The following is a 19,032-nucleotide window of genomic DNA, read 5'->3' on the forward strand; positions in this document are numbered from 1 at the left end:
TGAAAATTTGAAATTGCAGCCAATTGTAGTTTGATGGTGGATGGAGAAGCCCCAGCACTGGACACAGAAATCTAAAACATGCTCAGTTGAAGCATAGAAAGGATCAATTTGCTTTTCATGGACCCAAATTGTAAATCTCTCTCACTTACTAAATATACTTTTCTAGTAGAAGGTTTATGAGCCAACAAAAGGATGTGACATACTGAAGAGGACATATCAGGATGCCTGGCAATTAATGCAATTGGAAGAACCACACAGTCAGCTTGAGATTGAAAATGTTTGGGTGAACAAGGGCATCTGGATGGGACAGGATATCTGGTACTGGTCCAGAATCCAAGGTTAACTAATCAAGTAAGGCCAAAGAAAGGGGAACCAAATCTGTCAAGGCCAAAAGGGAGCAATGAGGATTACTGTACTCTTCAACCTGAGTGCTTTCTGCAAAAATTTGAGAATTAGAGGTAACATGGAAAAGGCATACAGTAGAACGGGGGTTCAACCGTGGAAGAGAGTGTCTCTGGGTGACTTTCATAGAGGGAGAATCAGGGTAAAGTACTTGCTGCTTTTGTTGTTTACGGAGAGGCAAACAGGTCGCAGCAAGGTTGACCCACTTATAGATTGAGACACCACTCATGAGGCTGAAGGCTGCATCTGCTCAGCTGGTCTGTAATCACACTGGAACTCCCTGGAATGTGCATTGCTATTAGAAAGCGGATGGACGAGTTCACCCACATTCTGAGGGCTTCTTGACAAAGGGGGTAAGTCTTAGTTCCTTCATGCTTGTTGATGTACCAAACCACTGACATATTGTCTGTTTGAACTACAATAGTCCCCTGAGGAAGAGCTGTCTGAAAGGCCTGCAATATAAGAAGCACTGCTCTTATCTCCAGGACATTGATGTGCAAGTTGGCTTCTAATGGGGACCTAGTGCCTTGGAACATCTTGCCCAGATAATGCCACCCCACCTCATCTGGGAGGTGTCCGTGGCCACTATGGTTGTGGGCTCTGGAAAAATAAAGGGATGACTGTGAAGAATTTGCTCAGAATGTATCCACCAAAGAAGGTCCGTTTTGCAATAATTGGTGATTAAGATCTGGTCTGACAGTGGGTGGTGAAAAATAGACCATTGGGAAGCTAGTAGCCATTGCAAAATTCTCATATGTAACCTGGCTAATGGCACTAGAGTTATGGAAGCTGCCATGGATCATAGTGCTTGCAAGACTAATCATGCTGGCACCTTCTTTCTGTGAATTAACTTTTGAAACTGAACCACAATTCTTTGAGTATTCAGTACTGTCCTTATGAATTCCAAATTTTGCATATGAGTTAAATGCGACTTTTCTAGATTAACAGTAATCCCCAGATGGGCACAGGTGTCGAGAGTGTAGTCTCTGGCTACTATTAAATGATACTTCGTCGAAGCGGTTATAAGCCAGTCGTCCAAGTACAGAAACACATGGAATCCTTGCAGTCTCAAGTGAGCTGCTACTACTGCCATGCATTTGATGAACACCCTGGGGGCTGTGGTGAGTCCAAAGGGCAGTACCCTGAATATGTAATGACTGGCTCCCAGCAGGAAGTGGAGAAACCTTCTGGAGGGTTTGTCCACTTCTATATGGTAATACACATCCTGAAGGTCCATTGAGCACATCCAATCTTCTTTCTTCAGAAAGGGGAGAATAAACTGTACCATGACCATTTGGAACTTTGTTTGCCAAACAGACTTGTTCAGTACACTGAGATCCGAAACTGGTCTACAGTCCCTGTCTTTTTTGGCACTAAAAAGAATCTTGAGTAGGTTCGGGACCTTTCTTGGTCTGGCAGGACTTGTTGGATGACTCATTTGTCCAGCAGTTTCTGTATTTCTTGCACTGCTGAATCCCTCTGATTGGGTGAGACATCAGGGATTTTCTTGTGAATGGGGAGAGGTTGAGAAAAGGGAATGATATAACCTCTGGATACGATCCATTGCACCCAGGAATCTTTTAAGTTTAGTCAGGTGTTTAGGTGCAAGGATAAGTGTCCCCCGAATGTCTCCAGAGGAAGACAATTAGACTTCCCTTCAGGAACAATGAAAGGGCTTGTCTGTGAAAGAATCCTGAAGCCCTGGTTTTGCAGACAACTGCCATGAGGGTGGCATTTTCCATTTTGGTTCTCCCCTCTGCCCCAGGGGGAACTCCTTCCATGTGTCTTGGAAAGCCCCTTGGGATTTCTTGAGCCACATTTTTCCACTGCTCCTCTAGTTTCTAGAGAAGGACCTTTGGGGGTGGAGAAACATGCGCCCACAGCAGAAAGGGTCTTACCATCCTTCTCACACATGGATAAAGTCTCTTTTACTTTAGGGCCAAACAGGGATGTTTCATCAAAAGACTTGAATGGTTCCACTAAGTCATATAGGCACATCCAGGCATGTCTGCTTATGGCTATACCTGTACCTGCTGCTCTCCACGTCCCTTCAGCTGTATGACCAATCAGCCTTATGGACAAATTGGACACCGACTTCAGGGTGGCTTACTGGGAAGCCACTTTCTCTTGGACTCCCTCAGCTACAGCTCCTGCCAGGGTGTCTGATAACTCTTTAATTAGATCCTATTGGAGTCTGGTGAAATCTGCCAAAAAATTCAAGGACCTTATAGCAAAGATCAATGAAGTGTAGACTCACTTCCCAAATCTGTCCATGGCCTGAGATTCCCTACTGGGCAGAGGGACAGAAGAACTCTCTCTAGCAAGTTCATTCTTAGTGGCTGCTGCTACGACCATAGCATCTACAGCCAACCCCTTAGCCCAAAGCCATTTATTTTTGGAAGTGGAAAGTATCTTATCTGGTCTTTTGGGGATGGGCTTGATGGTGTCTGGAACCTTCCACACCTGCTGAGAAATCAAGTGAATGAGTTCATCAGCAGGAAGAGTCAATCAAGAGGTAGACTAGTGGGTGTCAAAAGCCTGCAAGTAAACAGATTATTCAGAGGAAGGGTTTTGGGGCTTCCAGCCACCCCTCTGTTTTAAAATTTCCAAGATTTCTCCAAATTACACATCTTCAGGGGGTAGCCGTGTGGACCCTTCCCCCTCATCAAAATCTGTGTCTTCTGTGACTGATTCCTGGGGAGAATTCAAGTGCTTCCTCTTCCACTTGTTCTTCTGAGGGGCCTCCTCAGGGGAATAATCTGGGGAGGTATCAGATGATGACAGTACCTGTGCCTTTGATACCCGAGGCTTCAGCACCTCCTGTCCCAGTAAACAGGGAGGAGGAATAACTGAACTAGAGGGAGGTACCTGTTCTGAGAGGGAAGGCACTGACTGAGTCTCTTAAGAGAAAGGACCCTTTCCATAGCCTCAAAGTCTGCCCCCCCCCCGAAAAGGGAAGGGAGCCTGGAACCAAGAAATACTGCCTCAGAATAGGGGTCACTCCCTGCTCCAAACAACTCACCCTTGAGACCAAAGCTGGAGCCAAATTAACTCGGGATGAAGCTTTGAGGAGCAAGAATGCTCAGAAAAACCTGGAGTCGGGACTTGTCCCCCGTAACCGGCAGGATAGCCATGGCTCCAGGAGGTCTCTGGTTCAGAAAAAAATGAATGAGCTCAGGGTAATAACCGCTCTGAAGAAGTAACCAACTCCATAGCTGGAACAGTCAGTGCCGGGAGGTCCAGAACAGAGGAATCTAAGACCTCTGAGTAGGTTAGAGGAGGAGTAGTTAATAGTGTAAAGGAAGTTTCTGTACCAATACCCAAAAGGGATCAGTACCAAAGAGGGGCCTGAAAGCCCTCTAGCCTACAGAATTGTATTCATTAGCCTCTCCACATTGAGTTCAAAAAGACTTTTGGTGGCATGGACGGATGATGCGAAAGGGGATTTAGGCCTCTGCAAGAATACTTCTGGGAACTCCCTAGCAATGGGATCAATTGACGGAGAGTAGGTAGATATAGGCAAAGCAGTCTTATCAGATGAAGCAGTAGTCAATTGTTATATTGAGGCCTTCAATGTTGAAGGGCTCGAAATTGCAATCAATACCAAAATGCACACTGGCACTAGCAGAGGCCTTCGGTTCCATGGAAACTTTTGGAGCCGAGGTCTTCAATTTCTTGGCTTTCAGAACAGATGGGGAGGTCGGAACAGACAGACTTCTTTTGTTCGATTTTTTCTATAGAGGACGAGGACAAAGGAGATGCAACATATCTTGGCTTTATCTCCAGCGGATAAGACTTCACCAAAAACTGAAGGGAAAAATCCTTTTTAAAATAAGCTTATTACACCCTTACCCATAATAAATGAAAGTCTGATGAGGGAATTTTATAGCCACACTTCTGGCATTTTTTGAAGCCAGAGGGGCCCTTACCCTTCCCAACCATGTGAAGCAGGGAAAACAGCTAGAAATAATTTGCTAAGGAAAAACTCCACAAAGAAAGGGAAAGCAAGAGCAGAAGGGATATTATTTTTACTTATTTTGTTTATTTTAAGATACAAGGAAAAAGGGGACTATCAACAATGATAGTCATAGAAATACACAATTGTGTAGAGGGACGAGAGAAAGACCAAGATGGGAGGGGGGACTATCAGCAATGATAGTTGAGAATACACAAAAGTGTAAAGGAGAATATCAACAATATTACTCAGAGAAATACACTAAGTGTAATAAGAAAGAAGAAAAGTGAAACGAGGCAGAAACTGTAAGAAAAAAAAAGACAAGAATTTACCTAAACCTACTAGTGCTCCAGAGGAGTAGCTAGACGTGACCATTTTTGGAAAATGGCAAATGACATCTGAGGTAATTGAGAGAGAAGGATTCTGGGTAGAGGTGAAGCTCAAGAGTTTTTGCTGGCACGAGCTGTAGTAATGGCCGAGTCGGCTCCAAAATATGAACCAAACCCATCTGCCAAGGATAAAATGAAGACTGACATCAGAGAAAACATTTGAGATAAGAAATTATTAAATATATAAAGATCTTAAATGGATAATTAAATACAAGTTATCTGCCATTTTCACCACCATGATCGAGGCCTGGAATAAGTAACAAACTAGAGAGCACAGCAGATGATCTATCTGTGTAATACAAATGAGAAAAGTTTAAGGTTACACAGTGCATTCTTAATTATAGCTTATCTCCCATAAAGGCCATGACTTAAAAATGTGTATCTGGGTGTTCATGGGGGCTTTTACTACTAAATTAAGACTTTAATAGCAAAATAAAAAATGTGAGCCCCTTTTCCTAAAACCAGACTTCTTTAGAGAAGGCCTATGAAGTGTAATGTATCAAATGAAAGTGCTCACATTTTTTATTTTATTAACATATTTGATGCATCTTCTAAAAAAATCTAGCACAATGCTGCTTAGTTTCGAAGATTAGACAAGACTAAATAAATTCAGTGCAATACCGGTTTCATTTGACTTACTTTTTGTTTTACTGTAAAGAATAGGAAATGTGCTGTTCAGTTTAGTTAATATTATTTGTTTGCTTATTTATTTAAGTGACGAATAACGAAACTAAATGCATATTTGGATTTTGAGCAGGTTGTTTTAAAAGGGCTGGGATATTTCTTGGGTGTCAGTGACTATAGGTCCATAGGTGTTTACTAGGATAACAATCACGAGGGCCTTTTTAAGCCTAGCTATGCATCCCAAACCTCTGACGAGTTCTGATACCCTTGATAAATGTAAGCATGAGACTGGGAGATGAACCATTTACAGGTTACCTCTTTGCATCAGAGACACAGATGCCAAACCAGGGATGAATTAATGGTTTCACATCCAATTGTCCAATTTGCACTTGAACTGGATTAGGGAGGAACTGCTTCACATGGATGGGGAGACTGTTCCACAGATGGGGTAGTCTCTGGGATACATACCTATCTCTCCAGCAGGTCCTATTTATATCACAGGCAAGGTTTACGTCATGTTTTGTTAGTACAGTGTGCATACTTTTACTTTATTTTGCAAGTACTATAAATAAGGTGGGTGTAGGGGAATTTTAATAACTTTGATGAAAGGAGCCAAAGGTGTAGATAAACTGCTGATGTCCACTAAGAATGTAAAAATCCACTGATGATGTGCAGACAGTGTAGACAAATAAAATGTTATACAGTACACCAGATTTCCTGTTTTCCCATTACATCACGCATGCAAAAATAGAAGCAATGAAATACATTTATAATAAAAACACACATTTTATTTTGTACATCCATACAAGAAATGAAGACACCAGCTCACTTATATCATAAAATAAAAGAAAATGGTGCATCCAGTGCTTTCTCCAGCACATATATACAGCCTATTTAGCCTTTCTGGCAATTGGCTACACTTAAAGCCACAGTCTAAGGCTGCATCCCTCCTTCAAGCCAAGGTTCAATCTCTGTAAAACAGGTATGCCCACCAGGTACAAGTAAAGTCAAGGTTAAAGACTGCAGGTCTCTCCCAGGCCCAGATTCCAGTTCTGTAGAACATGTACTTCCTTTAGTTACAACTCCACATCACACCCCTGCTAGGTAGTACTTCATGCCTCCTGGGTTTTGGGGCAAGCTCCTGCTCACCTGTGCTGAGCCACAACATGAAGAGCTAACTACTTGTCTTGCTGCTGAAGAGGCTACCTACTTCTACGCAACAGTAACTGGCAATGAATGCTTTGTTAGCTACTTAATACATTTACGTTCATGACTAATCTTCTCTGGGAATGTTCCCAAACACCTGTCATTTTTCTTTGTTTGTAAAAGCACAGTACACATTACTGCATTAAACATGTTGCTGTTTATATATACATACATATACACACACTAGTCTGTAGTAAGTTTGAAATGCATGTGTCTCACACTAGTCCAAATGTGAACAATCAAGTTTATGCACACTTAAAAGATCAAACAACTGACTATATTGTCTTACCTAAATGGTGAACACAATCAGTGGCTACCTCAGCCAAATCATTTTCAGATAAATCAAGTAACTGGAGCTCTGGCAAACTGCACAGGTTGTCAGCTGCAAACAAACAAAAAAGGAAGGATTTTTTATCATGATTAATGGTGATACTTCAGGAAAATCAGAGAACATGCAGTAGTCAGTGTTTGGCACAGCTTAAAAAGGGCCTTGTGGTCATTAGCCTACTAAACACCTACAAACCTATATAACAGGGAAAAAAATCCGAAGACATGAACATACTCTCTAAATTCTATAATTTGCTCCTTTTCTGGGAGTATCCAAAATTCCACACCATTCAACAGTCAGACATTACCAGTCATGTAATTCAATGAAATCAATGTGACTTCATGATATCACCCCTTACAAGGCATCACTGCACCATTTTCCTGCATTTCTGAATTTTCTAAAGTGACAATCTATTTGATTTTTTTGCATTCTTATCACATGTTGATTTGTACTGCATCCATCCACAACTCCATTTGTACTACATGACATTATTATATTATTTTTATTTAAATATCTCCAGTACCAAGTACCATCCATGGAGTATTATCTATTGTTCTGCTGGTACCATAACAAGAACTTTTTAAAAAGTGTATCCTTAAATGTGTGGTAGTAGTAAAGTAGTAGGGATGTTTGGATGTGTGAATGCATTGTAAATCTACTGTTTTCATTTATTCTGCTGTTGGATTTCCCAAAGTCATAGCTGAAAACCGGTCCCTTCTAACTAATGTCCTTAGTATTGATTTTATATTCCATATTAGGCTATCTATATTTTAATTTTTTAACAGTGTACTCTTAGTTGGTTATTTGATTCAGTATTAAAAGATATTCAATTTTCCACCGTATATTTTGGTGCTACAAGGGGATTATGTACTGCAGATCACATCTAAACAACTTTCACGACTAAAACCTGAGGGAGTCTATAGTTTCTACAGATACCAATTTTACACTTTACAGAGAAGATATTACAAATACTGTTCATGGTGCTTTGGAAACCAAGGGGATGACAATATTCGTACATCTATGACAGCTTCTGTGAGAGTTTGTTCATTCTTTCTACCTGTGACTGTCTATATTTCTAGGATGAATACATTTTAGCTCTCAATCCTTTACCTACAGAAATAGGGACAAAGAAAACAGAGTCAAGACCAAGATGGCAACACACTGATCAACCGCATAATTTCAGTTCTCAGAGTGTAACAAAAAAAAAAAAAAAAAGATGAAACAGAGATATGGGCCAGTAACTCTGCCAATTTTAGTAAATGCAGCTACTGGCTAGTAGTACACTGCCCAGATGCCGGCAAAGAAGAAAGTCAGACAGCCTGAAAGAAAACCATCTAAAAAGGTGAAAAGAAAGCACTGTCTAGGAAGAATCCTGCAGATTTTCATCAAAAAGCAGTTCCAGCTCCATCTTTGGTGAAAAACATGGCCTCCAGTAATCTAGAGGAAAAAATAAATCAAATGAGTTCATTAAAATAAACAAAACATTGACAGAGTACATAAACTCAAATAACAAAAGGCTGGGGAAACTGGAAGAAGCTTTAAACATTGTAGATGAACTGCTAAAACTCCAAAAATCAGAGGTCAAAATGAAGAAAATGCTGTCTGAATTATTGGGCACAGCACTCAGTTCTTATGTTTCTAATGAGACAAGCTGACTACAGTGGTAGGCAATAAAAGCCAGAACACTTTTAAGCCAAAAATGTATTTTTTATTGAAAGCATATAAACTGTTTTTTTTTTTTACACCTGGAAGGGGAATTAAGATAAGACACTCACAGAAAGCAATTATTGTAAGTAGAAGCACAGGCAGTAATATCCATCTTGACATGGACAACTTTAATTTTAGGTTAGGTAATGCCTGTGTTTGCAGCTGTTGATTTGGGAATATTGTTTCTATCAGGAGAGTTACTTTTACTTATTTGAAGGTGTACATAGTTTTACATGTTGGGGTGTTCTGGGGATGTGCTTGTTTTTTTGATTGAGGACCTTCTTTAAAAAAAAATTCTTATAAAATGTGACACAGGTTCAAATGGAGATGAGAAGAAACAGCTGTATAAAAGATCAACCTGCCAAACAGTGGGTGTGTGTAACACAAAAGCTAGAAACAGACATTTAAAAAAGCTGCCACATATAATAGTTGGGAATAATAACTTCTCGTTGTAATGGCTACACTGTCCATATCATTTTGGAATATTATTGTCCTCACAGGTATAGACAAAAATGAGAGTATTGAATTATATTAAGAAACAGAGAGGGCAAATATCAGTGCTACAGGAAACATATGGAAAGAAGTGAGCATGCAAATTTGATAAAGAAAGGATTTCTGGAGGGATATTGAGCACAGTATCAGGGATGAAGGAAAACAAGGCTACTTATATTAACTGCTAGAGGAGCTTCAAAAGCGATAGAAGAGAGGAATAAGATACTAATTGTAGATATGAGGTAGTAAGGGGCTGCTGGCAAGGAAGAGGATTAAACTGGTATGTATTTATATTCCACCTAAAACTATTATGGAGCTTAAGAAAACCTTATGAGAACTAATCAGTTTTTAGCAGGGAATATTATTTACAGCTGGGGGACTTTGGAATTTGATTCACAACAGTGAGAATGTGTCTAGGGGACCTACAAGGGAAAGTAAAGCAAAGAGGGTAGATTTCTGAAGAAAATTATGGAAATAAATGTTTGGTATGGAAGACATGAGTTTAGGAGTAAGAACTTGGAGAGAATTAAGTTATTATTCCCCAAGGTACAATAACTGGGCTAGACTAGACAGAAATTATATTTCACAGGATCATGTACATTTAACTGAAAGCTTTGACACACAACCAATGACTATTTCAGATCATGTGCCAATAACAACAAAGATAAAAATGCAGGGAAAAGAAGTAAAAATGAGACAGTCACTTCTCTACCTACCTCTTAAAAATAGAGAAATTTAAAAAATACGCTGTGGAAATTATTCAAGAGTTATTAGGGATGAATGAAATTTCTTATAGGTTCATATGTATGTACTAGGTTACCATCCACTAGAGCCTTTTAAGTCTCTCAAATCTGACCTTTTTTTTAAACAAGAAGCATCTTTATTAAACCATCACTTACTACATAGGCAATCATACATTTATACAAATAAAAACAAACCACACAGACACAATTCCAGTTGCAAGCATTTAAATCTCTGACATGTTTTGATACCATTGATAAGTGTAAGCAGGGGCCTGAGAGATGAAACATTTACAAGCAGGAGCCTGGGAAATGAACCATTTACAGGCTGTCTTCAGAAGTAGCAGCTAATTAGTGGGATAAAATTAAAGTGGAAAGTTTAAAAATATGGTAGAAATTAAAGAAAAATAGAAATGGTTAAGGAGTAACAGGAACTATTTAGAGGGGGACAGATGAATTTCACAGAATAAAAACAGGTGCAATTGCAGCATGCTAAAGAAGAAAATAAGGAGCATCTGGATAATATGCATGAGTTTAGAAAGATTGCTGTAAAGCAACTGTTTTTTGATAACTCCAGAGCACAAAAACGTTTACCACACTGACTTATGCAGTAGAAAGTACAAAGGGCTGTTGCCAAACTTAGGGAGCCTATAATAAGAGATCCTGTAGACATTTTAGAGATATTTTGGAAATTTTATGAAAATATGCACAGAGTACAGAAATGTGGAAATCAAGAAAGACCACAAGTGGAAATATTTATAGCAGACTTAAGTATGCCACGGTGAGAAGTAAACAAAATTCAAAAATTAACAGTTAAGATAGGATGAGAACAGATAGAAAGAATGACATACAATCAATCTGCTGGAAAGTCTCCAGGACTGGATGGTATTCCTATGGAAGTTTGGAAGCTAGGAGGGAAGAAAGTGATAAAGATCTGGAAGGTTTTGTTTAAAAGTATTTTAAAAGGAAGGGGAGCACCAGCATCTTGGAAGAAAGCTGTGGTGGCTGCAACATCTAAATATGGTAAAAACCCATTGGATCCAGCTTCATATAGGTCCATTCCAATTTTAAGCCATGACCGTAAAATGTTTATGTCTATAATAGCTAAAAGAATGGCAAAGGTGTTGCCAAACCTGATGCATATGGATCAGCGTGGTTTGGTGGAGGGGAGACAAACAGAAAAATAATGATCCAGAGGGAAGCAGAGTGTAAGAAAATATCGCTATTGTTTGTGGGTCTAGATGCAGGAAAGCATTCCACAGAGCAAGGTGGGATTTTAGGAGTACAGCAATGGAAGCATTTGCATTCCCTGATACAATAATAAGGTTAATTAGGAGAACATATGAAGGACTGCAGGCAACAATTAAAGTTGGATGGTTCCTTTCTGACAAGTTTTGTCCGAAAAGAAGAACTAGGCAGGGCTGTCCTTTCATTATTTACTTTAGAGACACTGGCAAACAAAATAAGTGATTCAGACGTTCAAGGATATAATTGTATGGTAATCAAGAAAAGTGGGCTTTATTTGCAAATATTATTATTGCGTACCAGATAAAACTAGAAAAGGACATCTCAGGGCTGTGGAACATCTTGAAACAGTTTAAAGTCTTCTGAGGATATAAAATTAATGAAGATAAAACTAATGCTATAGCTGTAAACTACACATCCATGGATTCCCTTCACAAGCTTGAAGTTTCAAAAATTTGAAATGCAAATGGTCGAGACCATAAGAACAAAGTTTTGAAACTTTGAATGTTTTGAATAGAGATTACAGTACAGAGCAGAATGGGAAATTTACCATTTTCCTCACTTTAGTGCGATATTGGAATTGGTATATTTATTTAGCAAGGGGTGTGGGGAGTGCAGGAGGGGGGTTTGCCCCCCCCCCCTGCAAAAATGTAAAACTTTTTTTGTTTTTTTTTTTTATTACAATTTCAAAGTTTCAAAACATTGATCTTATAGTCTCGACCATTTGCAGTTCAAAGTTTTGAAACTTGGAGCTTGTAAAGTAGATCCATACCCACACATGAATGGGTCCAGCAATACCCATATTTATGGGCACACGATAAAATTAATATTTAGGAGTATGGATTAAAAAGGATTTGTTATGGCAGCTGGAGACGTGTGGGAAGAAACTAAACAAAACAATGCAAAAACTGAGGAACTAGAAACTAGTTTATAGACATGGATTGGATAGCAAGATACAAATAGTAAAAATGCTTTTAATCCTTTTTATTTTTATATACAGGTCAGGCATATTTTTATTATCCAGAAAGGAAGTTGTGGGCAATAATTAATAAAGAGATGAAGGATTTTATCTGAAATGGGAAAGGGCAAGAGTCAAGTGGGATAAGTTGATCCTTCCAACAGAACAAGGTAGTTTAGGATTACTTGATTTGAAGAGATATTTTAGAGCAGCACGGGTAAAGCTTATGTACATAACACAAGCGGAAAGCTATAATTTAAAGTAGAAAAGGACATTGATGAAAACAGGGGGGGCATTCAAGAAATAAGGAGAGTGTGTAATTTGGGAAGCAGATCTTTAAGGAGAATAGCAACAGCCATGTAGAATATTATATTCATATAGTTGCAGAATGTATTGTAAGAACTAAGTCAAAATGAGAATGGAGAAAGGAGATTTTGCTGTTACGGATGCCTACAATTATAAGTTCAGAGAATAGGCAAGAAGGGGCTGAAATTTACTGGAGAAAACTGGCAAAGGAACCAAGGTATTGGGAGCAGATAAAGAATGGGAATAGGTCAAGAGGACATTTGGACTGCAGGCTAGATACTGCCCTCCCTATCAGGGAATGATACAGGCAAAGACAAAGGGATAGGGGAATCCTAAGTGAAAGACTAGCTCCTGTACATTTTTTAGTTGAATCTAGAACAGAAGCTGCTGTTGAAAAGGGATAATTAGTAGGGCATATAAACTACTGCATGATAAATATAGGACTCAATTAGAGGAGGTTAGAAAAGATTGGAAAGAGAGACCAGATAAGCTATTTACAAGGAAACCATGGGTGAGAATATGTATAGCTCCCAAATATGCAACAAAGTCTAGAAGATTTAGGATTTTTCCTGGAAGTGTTTGCATAGGTATTTTTATACCCCAAACAGACTCCAACATTTCTTCCTCAGGTAAATGCCAACAAATTCTGGAAATGTACTATGAAGTTTGGGGAATGTATTGAGTTTACAAACTTCAAAAATTCCATACAGAGTACTCCATCAGAAATAGTGAATGTGCAAATGGATGCAACTATGGAAATTATTTTTTTTCTTTTTAAACTGGGTTACAAGATCTAAATTACCTAGACATAGTAAGGGCTTGGGTTGAATTCTGGTGGCTGCCAAAAAAGCAATTACTAGAAAATGAAAATCAAAGTCTAAACCAACTATATCTGATACGCTGAATATTGTAACAGAGATAAAATCTGGAAGTGGGATATTTAGAAAACGGTAGGAGCAAATTAGATAGAAAATTTGGAAATAATGGGAACAATACATGCAGAATAATATTTTCGAGAAGTTAGATTTAAAGGGAGGCAAAATATTAGCAATTTATGTACTGTTGGATTGAGGATAGTAATACAAAAAATATGTGATGTGCAATGTTTGTAACTAGGAACAAGTTAATATGGTTTGTTTTCTTTTATATAAATGTATGTTTGCCTATGTCTTAAAAATGATAATTCAATAAAGGTGTTAAAAAATGAAAAGGGAAAGGCCCAGAATAAGGGACATGTTTTAAATACTAGTACTACTAGTTTGGGACTTCTCAAAATACTCCAATTTTAGGAGGTACGTAACAAACTAGATCTAAAATTAGGGGTGCTCCTGCAAATTATAGACAGTTAAGCAGTATCACACATTGACAAAGTAACTGTGTCTATTTTCTGAATTCACTTTCACCCCATTCATTATTGAGAATTTTCCTGAAAATTCAGAAATCACAATGAATATCTGAGACCTACAATGACAACAAGTAATAGAGTACACAGCTTTTGAAATTATAAACTCCAACAGCCAATGCTGGATTCAGGGAGATGAAAGGAGTGCATCTCTGACCTATCAAGGAGGGTTCTGTCACAAATCTAGTATGCTAATAAAACAAGAAGTTATGTACTCACCATAACATTCGATGTATGTAGTCCATCTCGCCTCACATTCTTACCCGTGGGTTCGGAGCCAAACCTCGGCACCAACTCGGCCATACTCTAGCTTGAAGTCTTTCAACTGGCTGGGCTAAAAAGGTATCCCGTGCTGCACTGCTCCCTTTTCCCAGATCTAGTTTGCTGCGAGCTCAATCACTCACTTTCCACACATAACAGCACATAGAGAAGGAAGAACATACCAACCATAAAGGAATTTTTGAAGCCATACCTAACCTCTAGGTCCTCCAGGATGGGGGAAGGAGGGGGGGTAAGTAAGAATGTGTGGCGAGATGGACAACATACATCTAACGTTAAGGTGAGTACATAACTTCTTGATGTTATGTAGTCCAATCTCGCCTACATTCTTACCCGTGGGACAGCGTCCCAGCACCTGAATCCTGGGAGGCTCAGTGGAAAATACTCCTGAGCACTGTGGAACTAAAGGAAGACCTGCCTCTAAACACCAAATCTACCTTGTAGTGAGTATCAAAGCTGTGAGGAGATGCCCATGCAGCCACAGCACAAATATCATCCATAGACAACCTGGCCTGAAAGGCTGTAAATGTAGACACAGACCGGGTAGAGTGAGCCTTCACTCGAAATGGTAAATCTCTGCCACCTGAAGTATAAATGAAGGAAATCCAACTGGAGATCCATCTAGACAAGGTGATTTTGGAAACAGGAGACCTAATCCTGTTTTCTGAAAATGAGACAAACAACTGATACGATTTTCTAAGATCCTTCATTCTATGTAAATAGAATCGTAATTGTTTGTACACATCCAGCTGATGAAATTTAAATTCTGCCTTGTTCGAGAACTCTGGAAAGAATACAGGTAGTTCAATGGATTGGTTGAGATTACTAACTGAAGCCACTTTTGGTAGAAAGGAAGGGATTGGTCTGAGAGAAACCCTGTCCTTGTGAAAAAATCAAGTAAGGTGATCTGATTGATAAGGCTTGAAGCTCCGAGACATGTCTGGCTGAAGTGATGGCTACCAAAAAGATTGTCTTCCAAGTCAAATATTTTAAATCACAAGTGGCTGCAGGCTCAAAGGGGGGAAAAGTGAGACACTGTAGAACAAAATTTAAGTCCAAAGGCATAATTGGGTCAAAGAATGGAGGACGAAGCAGCATAGTGCCCTTCAGGAATGCCTTACAAAGTCTATGTGCCATGAGATTAGGCTCATCAGTGACGTGAAAGGTGGAAATAGCTGCCAAATGGACCTTAACAGTTGCGGCCACTGATCCCTGGTTGAAAATGGAGAGGAACTCCAGGACTGACGAAATTGGAGCTGTATAAGGATCAATTTGTCTTGCATGTGCCCATATGGAAAATCTCTTCCATTTACTGGAATATATTTTTCTGGTGGAAGACTTATGGGAGGAAGACAGAATATGAACCACTTCCAGTGAAAAATGATGAAGCCTGACTAATGATGGAAGTAGAGAAGCCAGGCTGTCAACCAGAGGGTCTGAAGAGAGGGATGGAGCTGCCCTGACATATAAGTCAGCAGATCTGGTTGTGGGCCCAGAATCCAGGGAGCATCCATTAGGTAGGGATGGAGAAAGGGGAACTAAATTTAACAAGGCCAGTGTGGAGCAATCAGAATAATTTTGCTTCCCAAAGATTGTGCTTTCTGAATAACCTTTGTCAGCAGAGGAACAGGAGGGAAGGCATACAGCAGACCGGAGGGCCAATCGTGAACTAGAGCGTCCCTGGGTGACTCCCCCTGAGGGGGCATAAGGGTGAAATAGCTGCTGCATTTGGTATTGAGGGGGCTGGCAAATAGGTCGCAGCAAGGCTGACCTTACCTGTGGAAAATCTGCTCCGCAACCTGATTGTTCAGGAATCACTCGTGAGGCATCAGAATAGCTCTGCTCAACCTGTCGGCAATCACATTGGACTTCCCTGGAATGTACGTTGCAAAAGAAAACATTGGGAAGCCACTGCCCACTGCCACACTCACATGGCCTCTCTGCAAAGGGCGTATGACTTGGTTCCTCCCTGATTGTTTAGATACCATACCACCGACATATTGTCTGAGTGGATCACAATTGTCCCGAGAGGAAGAAAGCTCTGAAGTGCTTGCAACGCTAGTACCACTGCTCTCATCTCCAGGACATTGATATGCAGATGCATCTCGTGTTCCTGCCATGTGCCTTGGACTGTCCTGCCTAGATCATGCACCCCCCCCATCTGGGAGGCATCCGTGGTCACTGTGGCAACTGGAGGGGATGGAACGAAGGGTTTTCCCGCATTGAGGTTGCTGGTGTGAAGCCACCAGTGAAGATCCTGCTTGCACCTGTCTGTGATTATTATAAGATGAGAAAGCGGAAGATATTGTAGAGACCACTGGGCGAAGAGTAGACACTGAAGGAGTCTCATGTGCATCCTTGACAGAGGAACCAGCATAACTGAAGCAGCCATAGTTCCCAACAATTTGAGGACCAATCTTGCCTTCACTCTTCTCAAAGGGAGCAACGCGTACACCTGTTGTTGTAAACTTTGAATCCTTTCTAGTGGTAAAAACACCCTCATGAGCACGGTGTCTAACTCGGCACCTATAAAGGTGACACACTGTGACGGCGACAAAGCAGACTTTTCCCAATTTAGAGTGATGTCCAATTGTTGACACAGTTTGATAGTGGAGTCTCTGGTTTGTAGTAGTAGATGCCTGGTGGTGGCAGAAAGGAGCCAGTCTTCCAGGTACGGAAACACTTGGAATCCCTGACGTCTCAAGTGAGCCGTCACCACTGCCATATATTTGAACACCCTGGGGGCTGTGGTTAGACCAAAGGGCAGGGCGCGAAATTGAAAATGATTGGCTCCCAGCCAGAAGAGTAGATGACTTCTGGATGCCCTGTCCATCTTTATATGGTAGTAAGCATCCTTGAGGTCGATGGAGCACATCCACACTTCTTTTCCCAACAATGGGAGAATAGATTGCAACGTGACCATTCGGAACTTGGACTTCTTCACATGGGTGTTCAATCTGCTGAGATCCAAAATGGGTCTCAGGTCCCCTGTCCTTTTTGGCACCAAAAAAAAACTGGAGTAAGTCCCTCATCCGATCTGGTCTGAGGGGGCATGCTGCATGGCTCCTTTTCCTAGCAGCTTTAAAACCTCTGAAGCTGCGGAATCCCTTTGATTGGGTGGAACATCTGGGATTTTTTTGATCGGAGGGGGAGTCAAAGAGAAGGGAATGCAATATCATCCTTAAACTATTTTTAATACCCATTGGTCTTGAGTGATACCTTGACAGGCCTCTGGGTATAGTGAAATACTACCCCTGACTGGCTCCGGAAATGCACAGTCTGGCCTCCAATCAGGAGCGCTGGTAGGGAGAACCACGAAAGGAATCACGGTCTCCTCTGCCCCTAGGGCAGTGAATAACTGAATTAGCACCCCCTCCCCTGCATCTGGGGGGGGAATCACCTTGTGCATCATGAAAAAACCTCTGCGATTTTTTGAACCACATCTTCCCACCCCTCTGGGTCTTGGGATAAGGCCTATAGTGGAGGGAAAAATGGACTCCCACAGCAGACAGAGTTTTTCCCTCTTGCTCGCACCTAGTGAGAGTGTCTTTCACCTTGGTTCCGAATAAGGAGGAACCATCAAACGGGGCGTTGGTGAACACAGACTTGAATGCCTCAGCGAAATTACAGAGGCGCATCCAGGAGTGCCTCCTAAGAGCAACTCCCGAACTTGCTGCCCTACCCGCTCCTTCGGCTGTGTAAGAGATCAGCCTCATGGAGGAGTTAGCAATAGAGTTGAGGGTAGACATCTGAGCATTGACCTTCTGAGCCACTGCATCAGAAACATTACCCTGCAGAGCATCTCCAAGCTCTTTCAGGAGATCTCTTTGGAGCCATGTAAAATGTGATAAGTAATTCAGTGACTGCAGAGTAAAGGCCACTGAAGAAAACATACGCTTCCCATACCGGTCCATGGTCCTAGACTCCTTGTTAGGGGGATGGATGGTAGACAAAGTCTCAGCCAGTTCCTTCTTGGTGGCCGCTGCCACCACTATAGCATCTACAGGAACTCCCTTGGATAGAAACTCTTTGTCAGTGGGGGTGGACAAGAACTTGTTGGGTCTCTTGGGGACTGGTTCCACAGAGTCAGGGGTTTCCCACACTCTTCGACAAACCAGATCCAGAAGTTTGTCGAAGGGTGGAGATACCCAGGAGGTAGAGGGCTGAGCCCCAAAGGCCTTCAGGAACACCGACTCCTCCTCAGAGGGAGCTTTGCAGGGCCAGTAACCCCTTTGCTTCAAAATTTCTAGGATGTCAGAGAAAGAGACATCCTCAAAGGATGACTTGGGGGACCCCTTAGATTCCTCGAGGTCGGTGTCTGACGTGAGGGACTCATCTTGGGAGTCAATATGCTTCCTCTTGTACGTTCTTTTTCTGGGTGATTCCTCGGGCAAAAACACTGAGGGGTCCTCAGAAATATGGGGACCACTCATAGGGGTATCCTGAGGCCTTGGATCTCCGCTGTTGAAAGATAGAGGGCAATCAGAGACCCGCACTGGAGCTGGAGGGGACAGAGTGTCAGTGCCGAATGATGACGCTGAGGACTTGGCCAGCGTGCTCCACATGGCCTCGAAAGCTGGTCCCCCTGGCTCCAAAGATCGACCAGCCGTGAAAGACCTTGGAGCAGAAGAGACCAGGTCTGAAGCCGAAGCAGGGGTCAGGCTCCCCCGCGCCGAAGCACCGAGAGTGAGGCTAGGAGCCGAAAAGTATCTCGAGGCCTCCCCCTCGGGTCCGACCGAGGAACCTTGAGTCCTGAAACCTGTGGACAGAGCCGACGGGGTCGGAGCTGAAACCGAAGCAGATAAGCTAGGATGGGCCATCAGAGCTGTCCTAGGGACATCAGACAGTGCTGACCACTCTGGCTCCAAAAGCTGAGATTCGTTTGGAGGAGAAAGTATCGACGCTGGCTGGGTGACAGGCTCCGGAGCCGACTGGGCTGGAGCCGAAAACAATTTTGCCAGTACCAGTGATTGGAGAAGTCTTTGTACCACTCTATCTA

At 41.4% G+C, this 19,032-nt stretch overlaps 1 protein-coding gene across 1 annotated transcript in view; it reads right to left on the minus strand.

The window, feature by feature from the left end:
• The window catches only part of LOC122792395 (NLR family CARD domain-containing protein 4-like), a 388,096-nt gene that overhangs the window by 106,139 nt on the left and 262,925 nt on the right, over positions 1-19,032 (minus strand). Inside the window, exon 5 of the mRNA XM_044060183.1 lies at positions 6,866-6,958. Coding sequence (XP_043916118.1) covers positions 6,866-6,958 — 93 coding nt within the window. The remainder of the gene's footprint in view (positions 1-6,865; positions 6,959-19,032) is intronic.

Source organism: Protopterus annectens, chromosome 1.part2 (assembly GCF_019279795.1).
Source record: "Protopterus annectens isolate FY-2018-M chromosome 1.part2, PAN1.0, whole genome shotgun sequence".
NCBI lineage: Eukaryota > Metazoa > Chordata > Ceratodontiformes > Protopteridae > Protopterus > Protopterus annectens.